Raw genomic sequence first — 21,471 nt, forward strand, 5'->3', positions numbered from 1 at the left:
CCGTGAAGTCGGAGCCCAAGCCCTGCTCAGAGCCGCCCTCCTGTGGCCGCGCCGGGCATTGCGGCGGGGAGACCCGGGCGGGCACCCGAGCCGGCTCCGCGCTGCCCGCCTGGGGCTGGAGCGGGGCGTGGAGCCCGGAGGGAAGGACCCGGGACGAAGCCGGCTCCGTGCCGCCCTCCCTGCGCGTCGCCCTGCGCGGAGCAGCCGGTTTGTAAACGCAGAGAAGAGAATCCGCTGCCCCGTGCTACTGCCCTGCGAGTCAAGCCAGGGTTTCCAGCCGAGAGATGAGGGCAGGGAGAGAGAACGCGGCTCCGGGCCCCGCGCCTGCAGCTCGGGCAGGCGGGAGATCGAGGCAGAGAGAGAAGGAGAACAAAGGCTGTCTCGAGGGTCCCTCGGGCGGTGCCCGCGGCCGGGGCAGGCGGGGTGGCGCTGCTCGGGCGGACACACGATGCGCGACATCGACTCCGGGCCGGGGAGAGCGCCAGCGCCGGGATCCAAGGCTCGTGTTCCCATTGGCCAACAGGAGCCGGGAGGCGATTGGGTGGAACGGCCCCTTGGCCGGGGTGACGGCCGCTCCGCCCTTCTTCGCTCTGATTGGCCTGTGCCGAGGGAGGCGGGACCAGGAGCCGGGCCTCCCTGTCGGAGTCCGCAGCTCCGCGGGTGCGCGCACGGGGGGCGTGGAGCCACGTGGCGCTGCTGGGCCGGGCCGGCGGGCGGACCCGGAGCGCTGCGGCACGTGCTGTGGCGACCACGGCGGGTCGTGCGGGAGCCTGGGCAGGTGCCGCCGTGCGCGGGGCCCGTGGGGCTCTCCTCTGCGGGGGGTGCTGCGGCGCGAAGCTGCTTGTCTGTCCCGGGGCCCCTTTCCTCCCCGCCTGCCGCCTGCGCAGCCTCCCTGGCTCCTCGACGTGGTGGGCGGTGGTGCAGGGGGTGCACGACGGCCTTTGCTTCCCGGCCGGCGCTGAAACCTCTCCAGCGAGCGCCTCGCCAGGCACCAGCTTTCCCTTCTTTACCGGGAAAGAAATGCACACGTGTTGCGGTTCCGGGAGCAGCGCCGGACATCGCTTCAGTTCCAGGGGAGTTTGGGACCCTCGGTGTCAATAGTGTGAAGCTGAGAGCGGGGAGCTGAAGGGACGGTGTTATTAGTGCGTGCGTGCTCCGGGAACCTTACATTGTGCACAGATGTATCCAGTACGGCTATGTGCGTATACCGACATGCAGATAGTGTGTGTGTGTCTGTGTGTGTGTGTGTGTGTGCGTGACTCACCCTCATTAAACCAGTGATCCTGTTACTACGTGTGTCCCTCTGTCTCTGTCCATGGCGATAGTGATGTAGGTGTTCATCTCGCCCTTGCACAGCTCCGCACACGAGTGTGTGTCATTAGTGCGGGTATCACACGTGTCATGGGGCATCCGCACCCTGCATGGAGGAAACCTGGCTGGTGCTGTCCTCCCGCAGTGCGCTCCCCTTGATTCGTATCAGGTCTCGTTCCACTTGCTGAGCTTGGCCAGAGACACTACCCACAGACTACAGGGAAGGCTCCAGGCTTCTGGAGGACACTGTGTGCGTTGGGACCCCGAGGCTTAGTGACCTTCCTGTAACTCAGGTCCAGGTCTCTGCTCCTCTCTTCTGCTGGTCCTGGCTCTATGAGAGGCCTCCCTGCACCCTGTAAACAGGGCTGCACCCCCACCCACTCTGACCTTGGGGGAGGAGGCCTCATTTAGCCCTTTGGGCTCTGTGGCTCCCGTGGCAGGAGGCTGCAGTCGTGGCCCTGATGTCCCCAGACATGGGGCAGCTTTGACCCCTGATCGAGACCACTTGGTGCACTTGTCAGGTGGCACTGAGGGCTTTTCAGGTTGTCTCTGGGCTTCATGCCCCACCAGCCAGCTGTGTGCAGGGAGCAGTGTCCTGTAAGCAGGGTTTTGAGTGTTTGTGGTCACCGTTCATGGTGCCGCCCTAGCGGTTCTGTGCAGAGTCCTTGCCCTTTGCAGTCTCCTTCTGGCTGGCCCAGATGTCAGCAGCCGAGCCCACAGATATCTGCACTTCCCCATTTCCATCGACGGAGGACAGATCGGCAGCAGATTCAGGTAAGAAAGGGAGCCAAGTTGTGACCCCCAGACCCATCCTGCAAGGTGGTCAGCGTCTGTCTTTGCTTAGTATAGGCCCTGGTAGGAGAAGCAAGAAAGATGACACACAAGCAGGCATCAGCTGCCAAGGAGGGAAGAAAACTATGGAAACCCAGGAAAAGTAAGGGAGTTTCGAAGTGTTGACTTTTTTTATTTTATTTTGTATTTTCAGTTTTACTCCGTCACTGAGCCGTGGACCTTGGAATCGGTGGGCCCCATAAAGTTGGGTTCCTGACACTTCCTTCTAAGCAGAGAAGACGGCAGACAACCAACTGAGGAAGGAAGAAATCCCCGCCCGCTCAGCATAAGGGACGTAAAGGTAAGGGAGTCTGGACACGGTGTCTGTCCTCTCTGCAGGTTGCATCCCCAAGTTGTCAACCTTGTGATTAGTGCCTTGTGGAAGGTGGGAGCCCTGGGGCAGGCGCACACACAGGATTCGTGTGTTAGGTCCTGCTGTTGTCATACACGGGTACCTGCTAGGGCGGTACTCATTCTCTTTTAGTAAACTGGAGGTATGTCACATCCCCCTTGTTTTTAAAGGACACCAATCTCGAGAGTACGGTGGGTACTAGGAGCTACATTTTAGTCTATTTTTCCTGGGGTGTGGGTTTCGTTGCCAGCCAACCCCAGTTCTGTTTTGTGTACTCGCGCAGGTCCCTGAAGGGCAGCCGGAGAAGAAGGAACGGAAGCAAGAGAAGAAAGCTCGGGAACAAGAAGTGTGGGTTGGGGTGGGCAGAAGGAAGGGGAATGTTTAATGTCTGCTTAGAGAAGTTCAGATGGAGACTGTTGAGTGCCTCTCTACACTTCCAAACACCCATTAGGGGCAAGCAGTCGCACGCTTCAAATTGCACCGTGCACTCGGTCTTGGGTTGGCCCCAATTGTGTGCAGGGAGGTTGAGGCTTTGTGCTAGTTGTGCATTTTGATATGCAGCAGTGAAGGGTTTCGTAGGTTGTTTGGCTTTGCTAGTTAAGCAGTGGATCAGAATAGATGCAATCCAAGGCAGCGTATAGGGTGTTCTTGTTTGGCTCATTGAGTGGTGTTAGTATAGAAATTCAGGTTTGTGCTCTGTTCTGTTTGTGGTTTGGCTGTAGCTTTGCGTAGGATGTAGCTTGCGGGGCCAATTTGAGGCTGTTTGTGAGGCAATAAATATATTTGCATCTGTACGTTAAGGCTTCAGGGTGTTCGTGTTTAACCTCCAGCTCCACAAGGACAAATTTCTTGTCCTGTGTCCAAACAATCATAAAGGTAGTTGGCGTGGTCAACATCAAACCGGCAGGAGCAAACGGGCCTAAGATGTGCACAGTTGAACAATAAACGGTCTAAGAAACTTCACCTCATGGCTGGTACTTTTCTGTGCTGAAATTTGGCTATGGGCCTTTCCTGTTGTGAGCTGGCTGAAGGATGAACTTTTTAATTCAGTCTGCCCATCCGATCTGTGTTCTTACTGGTGCAATGCAAATATTTCCTCTTCTGATGGACCAGTGGGAAAAGAATGTGTAACGCATGGTTCCTAGTCATTGGTTTACAATGGTTAATGCACTGTAGGAAATCAGTCCTGAGTTATTTGAGGTAAAGTATAGTGAAGTTGTGGTGCTGTGGTGTAATCTGTTGAAGTTCAGCTGCTCCTTGTCTCGAAAGGAATACATGGTCCGAATGAAAATAAAATTCTCAGACTTGTGAGGTACTTGGGTTTTTTTTTCAGTCCAGGTGTTTCAGACCTTCTTCTCTGAGTGCCTTTAGTACAAGTCTAATGGCAGGGTGGGGGCTTTTTTTTCTAAGGGCTGGGTCCCGGCGGTGGGAAGCTGCATTGTCATCGTTGCAAGAAGGAGAACGACTGTGTGGATCCCCAACTGCCTTCAGGTTTTCGTGAGTCCCTTAAGCCCAGCTGTGGTCCTGCCCCCCTTGGCTGTTTTATGTAATGTCCGAGGCTTTCAGCCAGCTCTACCTATGTCATCCCTGAGGGGCTGCTCAGTTTGGGGGAGCCAAACCCATTTTCTCATTCATTTTTATTTTGAGAACTATATTGATTCTTCAAACGTATTACTTTAAATATTAGGGAAATGTTAAGTCCATGACAGCCAGAACATGTCTCAGGCAACTTGGCAGCAGGAAGGGCATGAATATCTTGTAACCATTGAAAAAACAAGACGCCTCACTTGACTAAGTAGGGACTTCTGATTAACATAGTGTACAAGATACAAATCTAGTGTTCCTGTGGGCTGACTCCCAGCCGCCTGGCTGCTGAGCATCTTAAGCCCAAGCCCAAATAGAAGATGCCTCTCCTCCTCGTGCCCGCAAGTGCAGCGCCAGTCGATGGGGAAGGGATCGGTGCTCTTGCTGTTTCAGCATTTATTCCAGCACAGAGGAGCCGTGGTTATAATGCTGCTCTGCTCCCTATGCTACCCTGGCTCTCACTTTTGCTCTCATAGACAAGTTCGCACCTTGATCTTCCCTGTGTGGGGAGGGGCAGAGGTTTCAACATTGCCCTGTGGTTTTGAGTGCCCGCCATGAAGCCTCTGGCAAAGCTGTGATTTTCATACAGCTGCAGGGGTTTCCACACTTGCTGAAAACCTGGGCTCTTTCAGAGCCTCTGGTTAGGCACCCCACATCTCTAGTCAGTTCTTAATATCCTGCCCAGTGTCCAGGGCAGGGTCACACCACAGTGTCACCCTGCTGAGCAAGGGGCCAAGCGAGGCCCTTGTCTGCCCAAAAGGGATTTCTGTTTCTCACGGCGAGCCCACGGCAGGTTTACTGACTGACTGCTCCAAGCAGGCAAGACAATGACCTTGCCTTCAGATAAGCAACTTGTCTACCTAAAAGAGAGCTCCATTCTGTCCTGTTGCACCAACATCACCAATATCTTCTTTCAAGTTGATGAAGTCAGGGGAGGGTGAAGGGGGCAGAATCCCTGTAGCCTTTTCCTTTCAGACAGCGCACCAGGTGCAGTGTCTGCAGCTTTATTGAAGATGTGTGAAGGGGAGCTGCTGGTGGGCCAGGGCCCTGGACACGGCCTGACCAGAGATGCTGCTACCACGGCCGGCAGCTGGTTTGACACTCGATACAGCAGCGATCTCAGGGGGGCGGGGGGGCGCCGAGAGGGTGGAGGAGCCGGGTCGAAGGTGTGAGCGCGGCGAGGGGAAACCCGCTTCCCGCCCGGGACAGTGCTGCGAAGCCGGGACCTCTCCGGTCACAGCCCCTGTGCGCTGCGGGGCAGGAGAAGGGCTCGGGTACGTCCCTGCGCTCCCACAACAAGCGGCGGCGGCGGCGCGGGGAGGCGGGCGAGGGCCGGACAGGAGGCGCGGCTGCGCGGGGCCCGCCCGGCTGCCAGGCCGCGTCTGTCCGCCGCACGCCCCGCGCTGCGGGCACGGCCTCCGGCGGCCCCGTCCAGCTGTGCGCAGAGGGGCGCTTTGTGCGGCGGCAGCGACCAGGTCGCAGCGGGGCTTGCGGGCGCGGGCGGGAGGCTGCGGAGGCGGCTGTATGCGGGGCGCGGCGCGGCGCGGCGCGGCGGGGCTGGGGCGCGGGGCAGCGGCAGCGGCGGCCCCTCTGCGCTGCGGGCACGGGGCGGGTCGGAGGCAGCGGCCCGGCCGGGGCAGAGGGCTCCGCGCGGTGCGACAGGAAACGTCCGCGAGCGGGCGGGAGCGGCAGTGTCCTTCGTGGTGCGCCCTTGGGTCTGTCAGTCCTCAGTGAGTTTGTGGTGCTTGCTCGGTGTGTGCAAAGAGGCTGTGCTGGAAGGCCAGCCCCCCCGGGCAGCTGTGCCCCTGGTTAAGCAGTGAATTATATTTTCACACGTATTACTTATTTTAAAAATTGGGGAAAACACGTCGTGCATCTCCAGGGCATTTGGCTGGAAGGAGGTTATGAATATTTTTTAACCATTGAAACAGAAATGCGTTTGATTAAGTAGAGGCTTCTGATTAATGTAGCATCTAAGATACATGTCTCCTCTTGCCTTGGCTGGTTCACATCAGTTTAGCTGTTGAGCATCTTGAGCCCAAGCCCCATCGCGGACGCCTCTCGTCCTCGTGCCCGCACACACAGCTCCAAGGGGCTCGGCCCAGTGCACGCTGCAGCCCCGGCAGGGACGGGTGCTCTTGCTGCGTCCCCGTTCACTGCAGCCCCGAGGAGCCGTGGGTCACACGCCGCTCTGCTCCCTGCGCTCCCCTGCCCGTCGCTTGTGCTCTCACCGGGAAGTTCATGTCTTTATCTTCATCTTCGCACCGGGGGCAGGGGCAGAGCTTTCCCCGCGGGCCGGTGGGTTTGAGTGCCTGCCATGAAGCACCCTGAAGCGCTGTGACAGTCGTCTCACGGGTGCAGGGTTTTCCACATTGTGTGCAAATCGGGGCTCTTCCAAAGCCCGCGTTTAGGCACCCAACATCACTAGTCAACTTTACTATCCCGGCCAGGGGCTAGGGCAGGGTCACAGCACAGGGTCACCTTGCTGAGCGGTGAGATAAGCCCTTGTCTGCCCAAAGGTGGCCCGGCACTGGCCCACCGCACTGGCCCGCCCGCCCTCCGGCTCCCGCCCGCAGCGCTCCGGCAGCCAGCACCTTGCAGCGCGCTCCGGACCCTAGGCGGACCAATCAGGGCAGAGAGCGCACGCGGCGGCCAATCAGCGCGCAGGACGCTGCAGCTCCCTCCCTCGGAGCAGCCGCCACCGCCTCCTCTGCGTCCGAGCCCGGCCGCGCCGAGAGCCACCGCCCGAGCCCGCGCCGCAAGCCCCGATCACACCCGGCCGCTCCCGCCGCCGCCGCCGCGAGGAAAAGACGCGCCCGTGTGCGGGGCCGGGGCCGCTCCTCCCCGCGGCACGTCCCCGCCGGCTCCGCCCGCGCAGGAAGCGGCCCCGGGCGCCGCCACTCCCTACGCGAACTCCGGCTCAGTGCTGCCCTCGTGTGGTGCGATCCGAGCATTGCGCCACGAGGAGCCGCGCCGCGCAGGGGAGACGAACCGTCTGCTCGGTGCTGCCCTCCTGTGGTCGCGCCGCGGCATTGCCGCAGCAGGTGAAGGTGAAGAGAAATCCGTGCTCAGAGCCGCCCCCCTGTGGCCGCGCCGGGCATTGCGGCGGGGAGACCCCCTCTTTTTACATGTGTACATGTGGCTGGCATGTACTTTCGGGCACTTGGTAGCTGGCATGCAGGGTTACTGCCCTCCTTCTCGGGGGCGCGCTATGTATTCGCTGCGCGAGGCCCTGGAGACGAGTGCCTTGCCCTTGGCCAGGGGTGTAAGTTGTAGCCGTGTTGATCTAAGGACATAGGCAGACGAGGTTCCTTGGGTGAATCTGACATCTTTTCTTAGACCAACCCAAATAGTTGGAAAATAATTATTAAGCAAGCTTTCGGGTTCAAAAACCCTTCGTCAGGCTAAGGAGGTTTCAGCAGCTGGCGTGTGCTCTTCCTGGATGGAATGAAAAGTAAAGAAGCCAGCGGCTGGGCTGGTATGCATACAGGACAGGTAGTCAGTGAAAATGTAGATTAAGGAGTCAATGGGTGAGAGACAGGTGGCGGGGTGGGGAGTGAAGGGGGATGAAAGTGGAGAGGTACCTGGGGAGTCAGATGTCAGGCAGGTTATAATGTGTCATAAATCCAGTGTCTATATTTAGTCTATGATTTTTAGTATCCAGCAGGCTGATGAAATGGAGCGCATAGGCTCGTCTCTGGGAAGTGTTGTGTAGGTTTCCCTTGTGGATCAGGAATGAGAGATCGGAGAGAGAGTGGTTTTCTTGTGAGAAATGTGCCCCCACCGGTAATTGGGCATTTCTGTCTTTGATGGATTTCCGGTGTGCGTTCATTCTGGTGCGCAGTTGTTGTTTGGTCTCTCCTACGTATTTTCCATCGGGGCATTTGGTGCATTGGATGAGGTATACTACATTCTTGGAGGTGCAGCTGTAAGATCCTGGGATGCTGATGGCTCTGTTGTGGGGTGTAGTAATAGTGGGGTGGTGGAGATGTGTTCGCAGGGTTTGCATTTCTTGTCCTGTCACGGTGTGGATCCTTTTTGTGTGTTCTGGGCTTGAGGAAGTTTGCTTCTGGTGATGAGGTTAGCGTGGTGCTTGTTTAAAGGCTAGGATGGGTGGCTCTGGGAAGATCTTTTTAAGAATAGGGTCTCTGTCTAGTATTGGGTTGCAGTTGTTTGCGGCTTTTCCATACAGGTTCGAGGGAGGGGTGATAGGTCATAACCAGCGGTGTGCAATTTGTGGGGGGGTTTCTTCTGTACTGCAGCAGTTCTTCACGTGGTATCCAGGTGGCTCTTTCAAACGTGCGATCTGTCTCTCTGGACGAGTGTCCTTGCTGGGCAAAAGCCTTTTTAAGATTGGTGAGGTGGCGATCCCGGTTGTGCTCTTCAGTGAAAATGTGGTGGTATCTGAGGGCTTGGCTGTATATCACAGCTTTTTTGGTGTGTTTAGGGTGATTGCTGGTTCTGTGCAGATACGTATGTTGGTCTGTGGGTTTCTTGTAAAACATGGTCTGTATTTTATCATTCTGGATACTGATCATTGTGTCTAAAAAGGAGATGTTGGTGTTGGAGTATTCTAGAGAAGGGTGGATGGAGGGATGGTGACTGTTGAATTTCTGATGGAACTCAATCAGAGATTGCAGGTTTTCAGTCCAAATGCCCTAGGCCAGCCGTTCTTTTGCGCCCCCTCCCCGGCCTGCAGCCTGTAAGCAGGGTCCAGGTCCCCTTGACTCGGGTCCAGTCTCGTTCCACTTGGTGAGCTTGGCCAGAGACGATACCCACATACAACAGGGAAGGCTGCAGGCTTCTGGGGGACACTGAGTGTGTTGGGACCCCGAGGTTTAGTGACCTTCCTGTAACTCAGGTCCAGGTCTCTGCTCCTCTCTTCTGCTGCTCCTGGCACTATGAGATGCCCCCTGCACCCTGTAAACAGGGCTGCACCCCAACCCCCTCTGGCCTTGGGGCAGGAGGCCTCCTGTAGCCCTTTGGGCTCTCTGGCTTCCATGGCAGGAGGGTGAAGTTGTGGCCCTTATGTCTTGTCTGGCCCTTCTGTCCAGGGGGCGGCTTTGACCCTTGATCGAGACTGCGTGGGGCACCTGTCAGTTGGCATTCAGGACTTAACAGGTTGTCTCCGGGCTTCATGCCCCAGAAGCCACCTGCGTGTGGAGAGCACCGGCCTGTCAGCAGGGTTTTTGGTGTTTGTGGTCACCGTTCACGGGGCCGGCTTAGCAGTTCTGTCCAGAGTCCTGGCCTGTTGCACTCAGTTTCTGGCTGGCCCGCGTGTTGGCAGCAGTCGAGCCTGCAGATGTCTGCCCTCCCCGCTTTCCAAGGATAGAGTGACTGTGAGTCCAGGTGAGAGTATAAGATGGAGAGAAGTTGGGGCCTGTAGCCTGGTCCTCTGACGTGGTAACTTAAATCCAGTGTCTGTCTGGTTTTTAAACCCCCGGAAGGAGAAGCAGAGAAGACGGCAGATGGGCAGGCGTTAGCCACTAAGGAGGGAAGAAACCCCTGCCCGCCGAGAGGGACGGAAAGGTAAGGGAGTTTGGACACGGTGTCTGTCCTCTCTGCAGGTTGCATCCCCAAGTTGTCGACCTTGTGATTAGCGCCTTGTGGAAGGTGGGAGCCCTGGGGCAGCCACGCACACAGGAGTTGTGTCTTAGTTCCTGCTGTTGTCATACACGGGTAACTGCTAGGGCCGTACTCGTCCTCTTTTAGTAAACCGGAGGTATGTCACATCCCCCTTGTTCTTAAAGGACACCAAGCTCAAGAGTACGATGAGCACTGGGAGATACTTTTTACTCTATTTTTCCTGGGGTGTGGGATTCATTGCCAGTCAACTCCAGGTCTGTCTTGTGTACTCGTGCAGGTCCCTGAAGGGCAGCTGGAGAAGAAGGAACCAAGGCAGGAAGAGAAAGCTAGGAAACAAGAAGTGTGGGTCGGGGTGGGCAGGAGGAAGGGGAATGTTTAATGTCTGCTTAGAGAAGTTCAGATGGAGACTGCTGAGTGCTTTTCTACACTTTCAAACACCCATTAGGAGCAAGCAGCCGCACACTTCAAGTTGCACCGTGCACTTGGTCTGGGGTTGGCCCCGATGGTGTGGAAGGAGGTTGAGGCTTTGTGTTAGTTGTGCGTATTGATGTGCAGCAGGCAAGGGTTTTGCAGGTTGTTTGGTTTGGCTAGTTAGGCAATGTTTCAGAATAGATGTGAGTGAAGGCAGTGTGTAGGGTTGTTGAGCGGTTCTCGGTGTTAGTGTAGAAGTGCAGGTTTGTGCTCCGTTCTGTTTGTGGCTTGGCTGTAGCTTGCTTAGGCTGTAGGTTGTGGGGAGTCCTGTGTCCAAACAATCATAAAGGTAGTTGACGTGGCTAACATCAAATCGGTAGGGACAGGTGGGCCTAAGATGTGCACATTCGCACAATGAATGGTCTACAAAACTTCACCTCATGGATGGGGCTTTTCTATGCTGAGATTTGGCCATGGGCCTTTCCTGTTGAGAGCTGGCTGAAGGATGAACTTTTTCATTGTGGCTGCAGATATTTCCCCTTCTGACGGACCAGTGGTGAAAGAATGTGGACACATGGTTTCTAGTCTTCAGTTGACAATGGTTAATGCACTGTAGGAAATCAGTCCTGATTTATTTGAGGAACTGAAAAATAAAGTATAGTGAAGTAGTGGTGCTTCAGTATAATCTGTTGAAGTTCAGCTGTCCCTAGTCTCACAGGGAAAGATGGTCCCAATAAAAATAAAATGCTCAGGAGACTTATGAGCTACTTGGTGTTTTTTTTAGTCCAGGTGTTTCACACCTTCTTCTCTGACTGCCTTTAGTACAAGTCTTGCTATTTCTAATGGCAGGGTGGGTGCTTTTTCTCTAAGGGCTGGGTCCTGGTGTTGGGAAGGTGTATTGTCACCATTGCAAGGAGAACAACTGTGTGCATCCCCAGCTGCCTCCAGCTTTTCGTGAGTCCCTTGAGTCCCGCTGTGGTTCTGCCCCCCTTGCCTGTTTAATGTAATGTCCGCAGGCTTTCAGCCAGCTCTACCTATGTCATCCCTGAGGGGCTGCTCAGTTTGTGCGGAGCCAAACCATTTTCCCAGGGCCATTATATAATTTTCAAAAAAAATCATTTTTGTTTCTTTTTCATCTTTCATTCTCATTCATTTTTATATTTCCCAGTCTCTACTCATTTCTCTCTTTCTTATTGCTCCTCCCCCACCAACTTCACAGGCCTCCAGCCACAAGAGAATCTGGACCCCCAGCCCGCTCTTCGCAGCACCGTGCCCCTGCCCTCGGCCAGCCCGAGAGCCCAGGACTTCTGCCAGGAGCCAGGACCTCCCTCTGGGGCGCTGGTCCAGGTTTTGTCTGGCGGCCACCCGGCTTGTGGCCCTTTGCCTTTTGGGGCCAGAGGCAGCTGGACCTTGGTCTGTGCCAGGCCCCGGGGAGGGTATGTGGGCAGGCGGCCTTCCCGGGGTCCCCACGTATCCACGCTCTGCAGGACGTGGCTGTCCAGCTCCCCAAGGGCAGCCCGAGGCCATTGCTGCCCCCAGCCCCAGGTATCCCTGAGAGCTGGGGGGCCGGGCACGGTGCTGCGAAGCGCGGGCTGGGGGTCCCAATTCCCTTGTGGCTGGAGGCCTCCGAGCCCTCTTCTCTGCACCCCTTGGCTGGGATCGCACAGGAGCTGGGACCCCGCAGTGGTCCCTGCTGAGCAGGCGGAGAAGACCCTTCCCCGCAGCCCAGAGGGACGTGCAGCACAGCTCCACTTTTTCCGGGCAGGTCCCATGGCTGCAGACAAAGGAAGATAAAGCCAGACCTTCCGGCCTCCAGCCCGATGTCTCCCGACTTGAGCATGGGCGGCTGGAAGGAGTCCTCTCTGGCATGGCAAACATGATGGCCCTTGGCCTGCAGCGGCTGAGCAAGCGCCGCTGGGGAAAGCAAGAGTGAAAGCCGGGCCCAGAGGACGCTGGCCCTGCGCAGAGTCACAGCCACGGGCCCTGCCTGATAGCATGGGGCCTTGGCCGTCGGGCCAGGAGGCAGGCAGTAGCAATGGCCTTCCCGGGGCTGCCCTTGTAGTGGGGCCAGTGCATGTCTGCAGGGAAAGAGTCAAGGGGCCCAGAAGTGAAGGCTTAAGCCAGCTGGGTCCTGTGGTGCACAGTGCAGCGCATCTCCCTGTGGGTGCTGAGAGCCTGGATTCAGGTCCAGGTCTCCCCTCTTTTTGTGGGGAGTCGCCTTCCTCTTGCAATGGAGGGGCCTGGGCGGTGCGTGTCAAAGGGACCAGGCCCGGAACATCTTTCAGCCTTCCCCAGTAGTCTGGAGGTAAGGGTGCTACCCTAGGTGGCAAAGGTGGTGGGTTCAAGCCCCACTGTGGCTGGAGCCCTCGGGCCTGTCAGTCATTGGTGAGTCCCGGGTGCCTGTGGCCGGGTGCAGGCACAGGAGGTCAAGCAGGGCTGTGGCCCAAGTGTGGGGAGGCTGGGATTGGGGCTGAGGGATGGGGTGGGGAGGTGGGTGGGGGAGGAGGAGGAAGAAGAAGTGAAGGGAGAGGCCTAGAAAAAAAGCAAAAAAATTTTGACTCTTCAAAGTGCAAAAAAACGTCTTTTTCCCTCTCTATTCTTCTTCTCCTCACCTCATATCTCCCCCCATCCCAGCTTCCCCCCCCCACCCTCCCTCAGCCCCCATCCCAGCTTCCCCCCCCACCTACCACCCCCCAACCTCCCTCAGCCCCCATCCAAGTTTACTTACCCCACTTACCATCCGACAACCTTGCACAGCCTCCTTGTGTGCGCCACACCACAGGCACCAGGGAACCAGGCACTCACTGTCCAACCAGGGGCATGACAGCTCCAGCTTACGTGGGGCTTGAACCCACCACCTTTGCCACCTAGGGTAGCACCCTTACCTCCAGGCTACTGGGGAAGGCTGAAAGATGTTCCGGGCCTGGTCCCTTTGACACGCACCGCCCAGGCCCCTCCATTGCAAGAGGAAGGTGCCTGCCCACAGAAGTGGGGGGAGACCTGAATGTGCACCCCTGCACTGGCTGCTGTGATGGGCTACATCGCACTCGTGGGCTGCCCTCTCCTCTCCTCTCCTCTCCCCGCTCCCTGGGCAGGGCCCCTCTTCTCTGCTGCTCCCTAAAACCTGCAGCAACAACCAGCGCAGCCCACGTGCACCCCGGGCCCTGAGCCCGGCTGGGGGCTACGAGAGGGGCTCCCAGGGCAGGCGGCCGCCCCGCGCTCACCCGCTCCGCTGTGTCCCGGGGCAGACAGTGATGTACCGGGGCACGGCCACCCTCTGCACATTCACCGCCCCCGAAACAGCTGCCGGGTGCAAGGGCCCCGCGCTACAGCCCAGCCCAGCCAAGAGTTTCCCTTCTCCGGACTCCGCACCCTCCTGCCTCGGGGCCTCCCCGGCCCCCGGCTCGTCTCCCCCGGGTGCAGTAACAGCTCGTGCTCGGAGCCGGGCTTTTGGCGAACGAGCCTCTCGCCCCGGTGCTGCCCCGGCCTGGGCACGAGGCGATGGCCCGCCGGCCCGTCTCGCCCCGCACGAGCTGCCCCTGCCCTGCCCTGCCCTGCCCTGCCCGCCCGGCTCCCGCACCAAGGGCAGCCCCGGCGGCGGGCGGGCGGGCGGGAGGAGCTGGCTCGTTGCAGCCGTGCAGGGCAGGACCCGGGGCGGCAGCACCTCGCCCCGGCCGGGCTGGGCCGGGCTCCCCGCGCTCCCCCGCACCAAGCGCAGCCCCGGGGCAGCCCGCGCCCGTCCAGCAGCAGGCCGGGCATGCGCAGTACGGCCCAGGGCCCGAACCCGGGGCTGCGATTGGTGCTGAGCCCCGGCCGAGCAGCCGCGATTGGAGGCCGGGGCGGGGGGCGGGGCCTGGCTGAAGGGCCGGAGCAGCCTTCCCCGAAGGCGAGCGAGCTGCCCCGGGGCTGCGCTTGGTGAGGGGGAGCGCGGGGAGTCCGGCCCAGCCCGGCCGGGGCGAGGTGCTGCCGCCCCGGGTCCTGCCCTGCACGGCTGCAACGAGCCAGCTCCTCCCGCCCGCCGCCGGGGCTGCCCTTGGTGCGGGAGCCGGGCGGGCAGGGCAGGGCAGGGGCAGCTCGTGCGGGGCGAGACGGGCCGGCGGGCCATCGCCTCGTGGCCAGGCCGGGGCAGCACCGGGGCGAGAGGCTCCCGGGGGAGACGAGCCGGGGGCCGGGGAGGCCCCGAGGCAGGAGGGTGCGGAGTCCGGAGAAGGCAAGCCCTGGCCTGGGCTGGACTTCAGCGCGGGGCCCTTGCACCCGGCAGCTGTTTCGGGTGCGGTGAACGTGCAGAGGGTGGCCGTGCCCCGGTACATCACTGTCTGCCCCGGGACACAGCGGAGCGGGTGAGCGCGGGGCGGCCGCCTGCCCTGGGAGCCCCTCCTGTAGCCCCAGCCGGGCTCAGGGCCGGGGTGCACGTGGGCTGCGCTGGTTGTTGCTGCAGGTTTTAGCGGCAGGAGCCGCCTCGTTGCAGGGAGCGGGGGAAAGAGGGGCCCTGCTACGAGACAGGAGAAGCCGTGCTTGCAGGGAAGCCCACCGCAGCAGCCAACATGGGACACGTAGAGGCCGTGCGGGCTGCGGGCGGCATCCCAGCACAGTGCTGTGCAGCGGCCCATTCCACTGCCCCGGGCCCTGAGGCAAGAGGGAGGGTGGGCATGGGGTGGCGGGTCAAGAGGCCAGGGGGAGAGGGCTTGGCAGAGCTGGCTGGTGGTGCACAGTGGTGGAGCGCTGTGGTGGTGTTGTGGGTTCGAGTCCTCGTACAGGCAGGATGACTTTTTTGAGGCCCAAAGCAGGTGCATGATGCCTGTTTGCTGGCAGGGCAGGTGGCAAGGTGGCTGAAGAGACACGAGGGAAGGGGCTGCGTCAGGCTGGCCCATTAGCAGGGTGGTTCGGGACACTGCCGCTGGTGGCAGGGGCTGCGGGTTCGAGTCCTTGCAAGGCTTGAGTCCTCTAGCCCCAACTAGTACGCAACCGACTTCCCCTCCGGCGCTTGCCTAACAGCTGGTGCTCAGAGGTGATCATGGTTGAAAGCCGGAGGGGATTTGAAGCTGTAGCCCAATTGGATATGTCCCGAACCACCCGGTGCCTGCCGGGTTTTTTTTTGGCCTGGTTTTGGGGCGCAGGGGCAGAAAAAGCAAAAAAACCCTGATTTTCAAAGTGCAAAAAACCCATTTCTTTTCACATCTCATCTTTACCTCCATCTCTAACCTCCCTCAGCCCCCATCCCCACAACCCTGCACCCAGGGAGGGGCTTCAGCCAGGACGGGGCTTGAACCCACCACCTTTGCCACCTAGGGTAACACCCTTACCACCAGACTACTGGGGAAGGCTGAAAGCTGAGCCGGTCCTGGGCCACTTGACACGCAACGCCCAGGCCCTGCCATTGAAAGATGATATGCCTCCCCACAAAACAGAGAGGCCAGGAGCTGAACTCAGGCCTGCAGCACCCATAGGTAGAGAGCTGTGCACCACAGGTCCCAACTGATTAAGACTCTCACTTCTGAGCCCCTTGACTCTTTCCCTGCAGACCTGCATTGCCTCCATTATAAGGGGAGCCCTGAGAAGGCCGTGGCCCCTGCCTGCCTCACGGCCTGGTGGCCAAGGCCCCGAGCTTTCAGGGCCAGCGTCCTGTGGGCCCGGCTTTCACCAGTTTACCAGTGCAGGGGAGGCCACTGCCTCTGGGGCCCCAGAAGGCAAAGGGAGGCACCCTGCAGAGAAGGGGCACTGTGCCTCTGGCTCGCGCCTCGCTCGCTGCCTCATGCAGAAGGGTGGGCACTGGGGAGGTGCCTGGGTGACTCTTGCCTAAGGCCTGGTCCTTGGAGCTGACCCTTCTGGGGCATCATTGCACATGCCCAGGGCCTGCTGGCATGGCACCCCAGCGCTGCTGGCACTGCTTCATCAAGGGGCAGAATCAAGAAAAGGGGCCCAGACTCATGGTGGTGAACGGGAGGCAGGTTCTGACCACGACGGGTCATGGGCACAGTCCAGAGCAACATCTGTGGGAATCCCAGTGCTCCAGGACCTGCCTGCTCCTTTCTCTGTGGCCACTGCTCCTAGTCACTGACAGTGCACCCATGGATCTGCTCATGTCATAGCTCAGCAAGTGGTTGGGGCTGAACGACCCGAACGTGTGCTGGGGGCAGAGCATTTGGTCCGGCTGCCACCCTCAGAGGGGCCCCGCTCAGATCTACCTGAGGTGGGCTCAAGCCTTTCTTTTTGCACAGAGTCAGGAATAGGCAATGAGTCGAGTACAGAAAATTAACCCTTTTATTGATGCATTGCAATTGTTCTACATTTTTACCATGTTATGTAGAAAATACTTAAAATACAAGCTACTTTGTAAAACCAAAGACAAACATTGAATCCAAAGATAAACTATGTTTTCACAATGGACCCTTTTCCCATATAGTTAGTATTAAATTTTTAAATATCTATTTCTTTTGTTAAAATGATTTATACATATCCCCTAAGTACATCAGCAATACAAACATAGATCAGTAATTGTCAGAAACGACCTGTATCTAGCGGCTTGTAAAAAGGAAGAGCACAACCATAAAAGAAAGTTAAATTTCACACTGTAACTAGCATATCAAATACATTTAATAAAGTAGGAATTTCATTGCAATATCAAGGATTCAAGCAGAAATACTAACATTACATATAATGTACTGCTACATGTAGTGAGATAGATATATTTCAAGCTGAATCTGAAATCACACATTATATAAAGTTTAGCAACAAACAAACAACCATGTAGACATGCGGCACCATTCATAAGTTTAAATAAAAAAGAAAGCAGGGCTGTGCCAATCCTGTCATTTAGAAGCAATTGAGTTTTGTGAACTAAAAAAATGGCTGAATCAGAGGTAAACTACTGCATCAGTCAACTGGGGGCTAAGCCGGACAGCTCGGAAGTTGCTTCTGCAGTGGGTAGTACAGCTGTGAATGCAAGTCAGCTAGTGGGGACGACTCCCACGTAACACCGTGTCTGAATCAAAAGGATAAACCCAGGTGGGACCAGAGTCACTGAACATTCAGAAGAGGAATCCCGAGCTCCACCCATGGCAGACTTCCCAGAATACAACCAAAGTGTCAGGAAAGCCTTTGGTTTCTATTCAGGAACAGCACGATCATTGACAGAGAATGCGCACACCAGCCGTGAGAGCGAGGAGATACTTTCTTTAATGCTTCCCTTGATCTGCACCCAGACAAGCTGGATCTGCGCAGGGAGAAAGGATGCATGTCCTTAGAGCAGAAACTCTAGGACAGGCTGGAACGGGCAAGACGCTTCGGGCCAGCCCTAGAAACCCAGGGAGGAGTGCGCAGGCTGGCCCGAGCAGCCTTTGTTTTTGACGGCGCATATCACAGTGTAAATCTGATGTAGCCATTGCCAAGGCCTTGTTTTAAACAGGGCCTGTCACATCTCATCAATGCACTTCCCATCTACTCCTCCTTTTCCAATGAGAACGGGTGAATCCGTGGAAAAGATCAGAATATACCTAGTGGATAAATTTGGCTCCAGCTGTTTAAGGGAAACGGTGAGACCCCTTCCAAAGGAGGGGGGCTTTCCCGCAGCGTAGCACCAAGTGGTGCGACCGTGCTCTCCGGCTGCCCCCAGCCTGCAGTAGCTGCGCTGGGAACGCAGGAACGTGGCCCGTTTCACTCGGGGGCAACTGCTGCAGGGCAGAGCAGCCAGCGGAAGCAGCTGCACCAGGCTGGGCTGGCGCCGCAGGCCTGCCCGTGCCCTGTCTTCCTCCCACGGTTTCCCCACAGCTGGGCAGTTCTTTTAGAGGCCTGCGTCTCTTTCATCTTTTGGGGGGAACTTTTTAGGGATTGTCACTAAGCTGTCTTAGCGCGCTGTCTGTGACACTGGGTAAAAGGTTTTCATCACAGCCAGGTGCTGGATTCAGTCTGCCTTTGGATGGAAAGGCACAACTCTGTATCCAAGAGGTATCTCCAGGGAAAGTACTCCACACAAGCCATGTCGCATGGAAACACAAGGAAGTGCTTGGCACCAAGTAAAACACGTGCTGATCATGTTACAGCAACAAAGCATCGTTAACGCCAACAATGTGAAATACAGAGATCGCTCGCTTATCCTCACATCTACAGGAGCGCGGTGACTACAACGACGCTAAACGAGGAATCCGGATCCGTGAGGTCTCTAACCGCTGCTGTCGTTCCAGAGCGCTTACTCCTTTTCCTGTAGAAAACGCCAAGCCTTCTACAGCTGCTCAGTACCAGGCCAGCCTAGATTTTCCTATCCCAACAACATGGATTTTCAGACCTGAAAAACGCACCTCTGGACACCATCTTGTCACAAACCGGGCAGAGACCTAGCCTGTTTTCAATACGGACAGAACATAAACTGGGTTTCAAGGTCGCCAAAACCTCTTATTGCTGCAGTAAGACCACTGGCTTAAGCCAGTTTACTAGCCATTGAGACAAGATACTGAAGGTCAAGAAATAAACCGTAGTTTGATGGAGTCAAGGAAACAAAGTGTCGTTTAAAAACCACACCGGTTACCTCAAGCGAGGACTTCCTCACACACCAGTGCGATGGCTGATACACCTTCCCAACAGCAGTAGCATTACAAAAGTCTGCAATGGTTTTGTTATGCGATGTGCTTTACAGCAGGCTCTCTTTGGTATGAACATCCTATCACCGAGCTAGCAATATTTTACAAGGAATGTCTGCTAGTCACACGGGGGAAGGTAATGCCGCGCTTGAATCTAATAAAAAGCGATTGCACAGACTTCATCACTTCCGCAACATCAGACTAAATATTCCAAGGCGGTCCTGGCACTACCCTCTTCGAATGCATCGACAGACGGCTAACAGTATATGTGCCATTTCAAGGAAAAGCTTTAAGGAACCGGCGCCTCGCTCTCAACAAAAACGTCGCTGTTTATGTTAGCGTTAAACGGAGAACACTGCATCTATGCAACAGACTGCTATTCTTGCTGTGATAAGCTTAGTGAATTGCTTCAATTCGACGGGGGCTTGCTGGTCCCTCATAAGGCAAGCTCACTGTAAACTCTATTCACACTACATCATCATTTAAGGCACTACAATAAGGGGACACACCAAACAACTCTTCATCACACATACCTGTGCAAAACAAATCAGAAGGTATCCTTGTCTCTCATGAGGCTCCACTTCTCTCTCTCAGTGCTACAGTGATGAGCTCTAACGATTGCATTAATTCACATACATTCCAACATGTATCAATTCATTTTGGTTTAAATACAAAGGATACATCAATTTCATCCCCAGGAACGTTTAAAGAATTAGACAAACACTAAGTACGGAGTTCAAGTATAATCACTACACGTTTTGATTACAAAGACAGAACATTTGGGGTTAGCAGGAAGTTTTGCTTGTTATATTTTTTTCTAATCAATATGTACATATTTCTTTTTATGTAAAATATTAAAACACCACCAATACAAAACTTCTAAAATAGTTTGAAATTCAGTAATAAACTTTAAAATCTGGATTTTTTTTGCAATTCCTACATGCACTTACTGTATACAAGTCTTAATAAGAGCGCTTTGAAGTTAGCTGTCGGCATACCCAGGAAGATATGCTCGCAGGAGTATAAAAAGCTGTACACATTGATACAGATGTTTCACCGTATTTCAAATTGTTTGACTCCCTCCTAAATGAATCATGCAAGGAAAAAGACAAAGAAAACTAGAACAGAGAAAAGCCCTGTGCTTCTGGGAAAGGAATCTGGCTCCATGCTAGGGCAGTGCCTGGTGCACCAGAGAAATCGAACTTGGGAGAGCAGCGCAGCACAGCGACTCGTTCTCACCAGAAGAAGACGCGCTCTGGCAAAGCACATGGGCTCTTGCACGTAACTGAAAAATGTAGCTGAACGGCTTCGGCAGCGATCAAGACTCAGCTGCACTAGCAAAACACAGCCTTTCCAGGAAAACAAAGCAGACATGTCAGGGGTCAAACTGATTGCTGAATATTACGGTGCTAGTATAAGGTAGCTGCCTCTACCGTACCCTTATACCGAGCAGAAAATAAATGGAACCTCCGGGTAGGGCCAAACAGGGAGATATAAGGGCTTTGCAGGAATGGCGATCTGCTAGTGAGCAAGTGAACTACAGAACAAACTGCAAAATATTCAACTCAATTTTGAACTCTGCTCTAGCAACATACTGACATAAATGTGCATTACATTTTTAGTGGCAATATGGATTTGTGCAAGCTGCTAAAATATAATCTGCTAGTCTTTGTATAAATTATGAGTTAAAAAAAATCAGCATTTGCCTATAAAGACATTGATTTCCTTTTCCCCTCTGATTAGCATAACAACAGAATAGCTTTAAATAGGTGGGACTGGGACCTTTTAAAAGCATCTATAAAAAGTAAAAGCTTAAAATCTTAGCCAGTGCCCCTTTAACTGGTAACAAAGGGTGCTGCCTGGTCAGTGACCAAAGCCCCCAGTCAGGGACCCTTTCAAGCACGACCAGGCATGGGGTCACCACAATAGCACAGTCAACACCAGAGAAATGTCACCTGAAATCCTCCTTCAGCCAGGCAGGCCTATTGCCAAGGACAGCTGTACCCAAAGGGGGCTAGCAACAGTAACCTGAGCCCCACAAACCAGCGGGAACGCAGGGGCTACAGGTACGAGTATTGGCTGATCTTTGTGGGGCTCAGCGGGTATCCAGTGTAAATAGCAGATCCGCGGGAAGCACCAATATAGGACTGGGTAGCAAACTGGTGTTGGTACTGGCCAGGCGGGACATTTGCAGATGTCAGCAGGCTAGGGCCGACACTCACCGGGACCTGGTGGACGAGAGTGCTAGGGTGGGCAGCATAGGTCGTGTGCCGCGAGGAGCCCTGAGGGGAGAAGAGATGAGCGATAGAGTTGGTGGAGCCCAGCGTGGCAGCGGTGGTGGGCGCGTAGGTGTACATGTGCGGCTGGCTGGGAAGGTGCGTGCTGGCTGTCGCTGCCGCCAGGTGGGGGTGCACCGGGCTGCTGTGCTGGAAGGCGTAGGGAGCCTGAGAAATCGTCGACGGGAGCGGGGCAACATAGGCTTGCTGTCTGCGTGGGGCCGGGTTCCCGCTTCTCTCTTGTGAGGCCAGCACTGTCGTCTGCTGGTTCTGCAGAGGGAGAGAGCAGGAGTCGTGAGAGGGCTCCTGCACGGAGGCCCTCGGCGCCTTTGAGACCTAGACGCAGCATGTGATCAACTGGTGCTGGGTCTGCATACTTGTCCCCAGCTCGCGCTAGTGCACGGGGTCTGGGAGCTGCAGTCTGTCTGACTTCCCGAGACTGAAAAGGCAGGCAGGAGGACCCAAGGGAGCAGCTGCCACTGAGGGCAGAAGCGAAGCAAAGCAGGCTTTGACCAAGTCCTCCTATGCAGAACGGCTGGGCGATGGG

At 56.2% G+C, this 21,471-nt stretch overlaps 1 protein-coding gene and 1 long non-coding RNA gene across 5 annotated transcripts in view; one reads left to right on the forward strand and one right to left on the reverse strand.

Moving 5' to 3' along the window:
• Nucleotides 1-652: 652 nt before the first annotated feature.
• On the forward strand, nt 653-3,809 carry LOC132244763 (uncharacterized). Its single transcript, XR_009456509.1, has 3 exons — nt 653-1,198; nt 2,297-2,443; nt 2,778-3,809. It is a non-coding gene; the product is annotated as an uncharacterized LOC132244763 (long non-coding RNA).
• A 12,513-nt stretch (nt 3,810-16,322) lies between these two features.
• Nucleotides 16,323-21,471, reverse strand: part of HIPK1 (homeodomain interacting protein kinase 1) — a 30,625-nt gene continuing 25,476 nt past the window's right edge. For all 4 annotated transcript variants that reach the window (XM_059717126.1, XM_059717128.1, XM_059717127.1 and 1 more), the window contains one exon: nt 16,323-21,194. In XM_059717126.1, the coding sequence (XP_059573109.1) occupies nt 20,709-21,194 (486 nt within the window). In that variant the 3' untranslated portion in view covers nt 16,323-20,708. The remainder of the gene's footprint in view (nt 21,195-21,471) is intronic.

Source organism: Alligator mississippiensis, chromosome 14 (genome assembly GCF_030867095.1).
Source record: "Alligator mississippiensis isolate rAllMis1 chromosome 14, rAllMis1, whole genome shotgun sequence".
NCBI classification, from domain to species: Eukaryota; Metazoa; Chordata; order Crocodylia; family Alligatoridae; genus Alligator; species Alligator mississippiensis.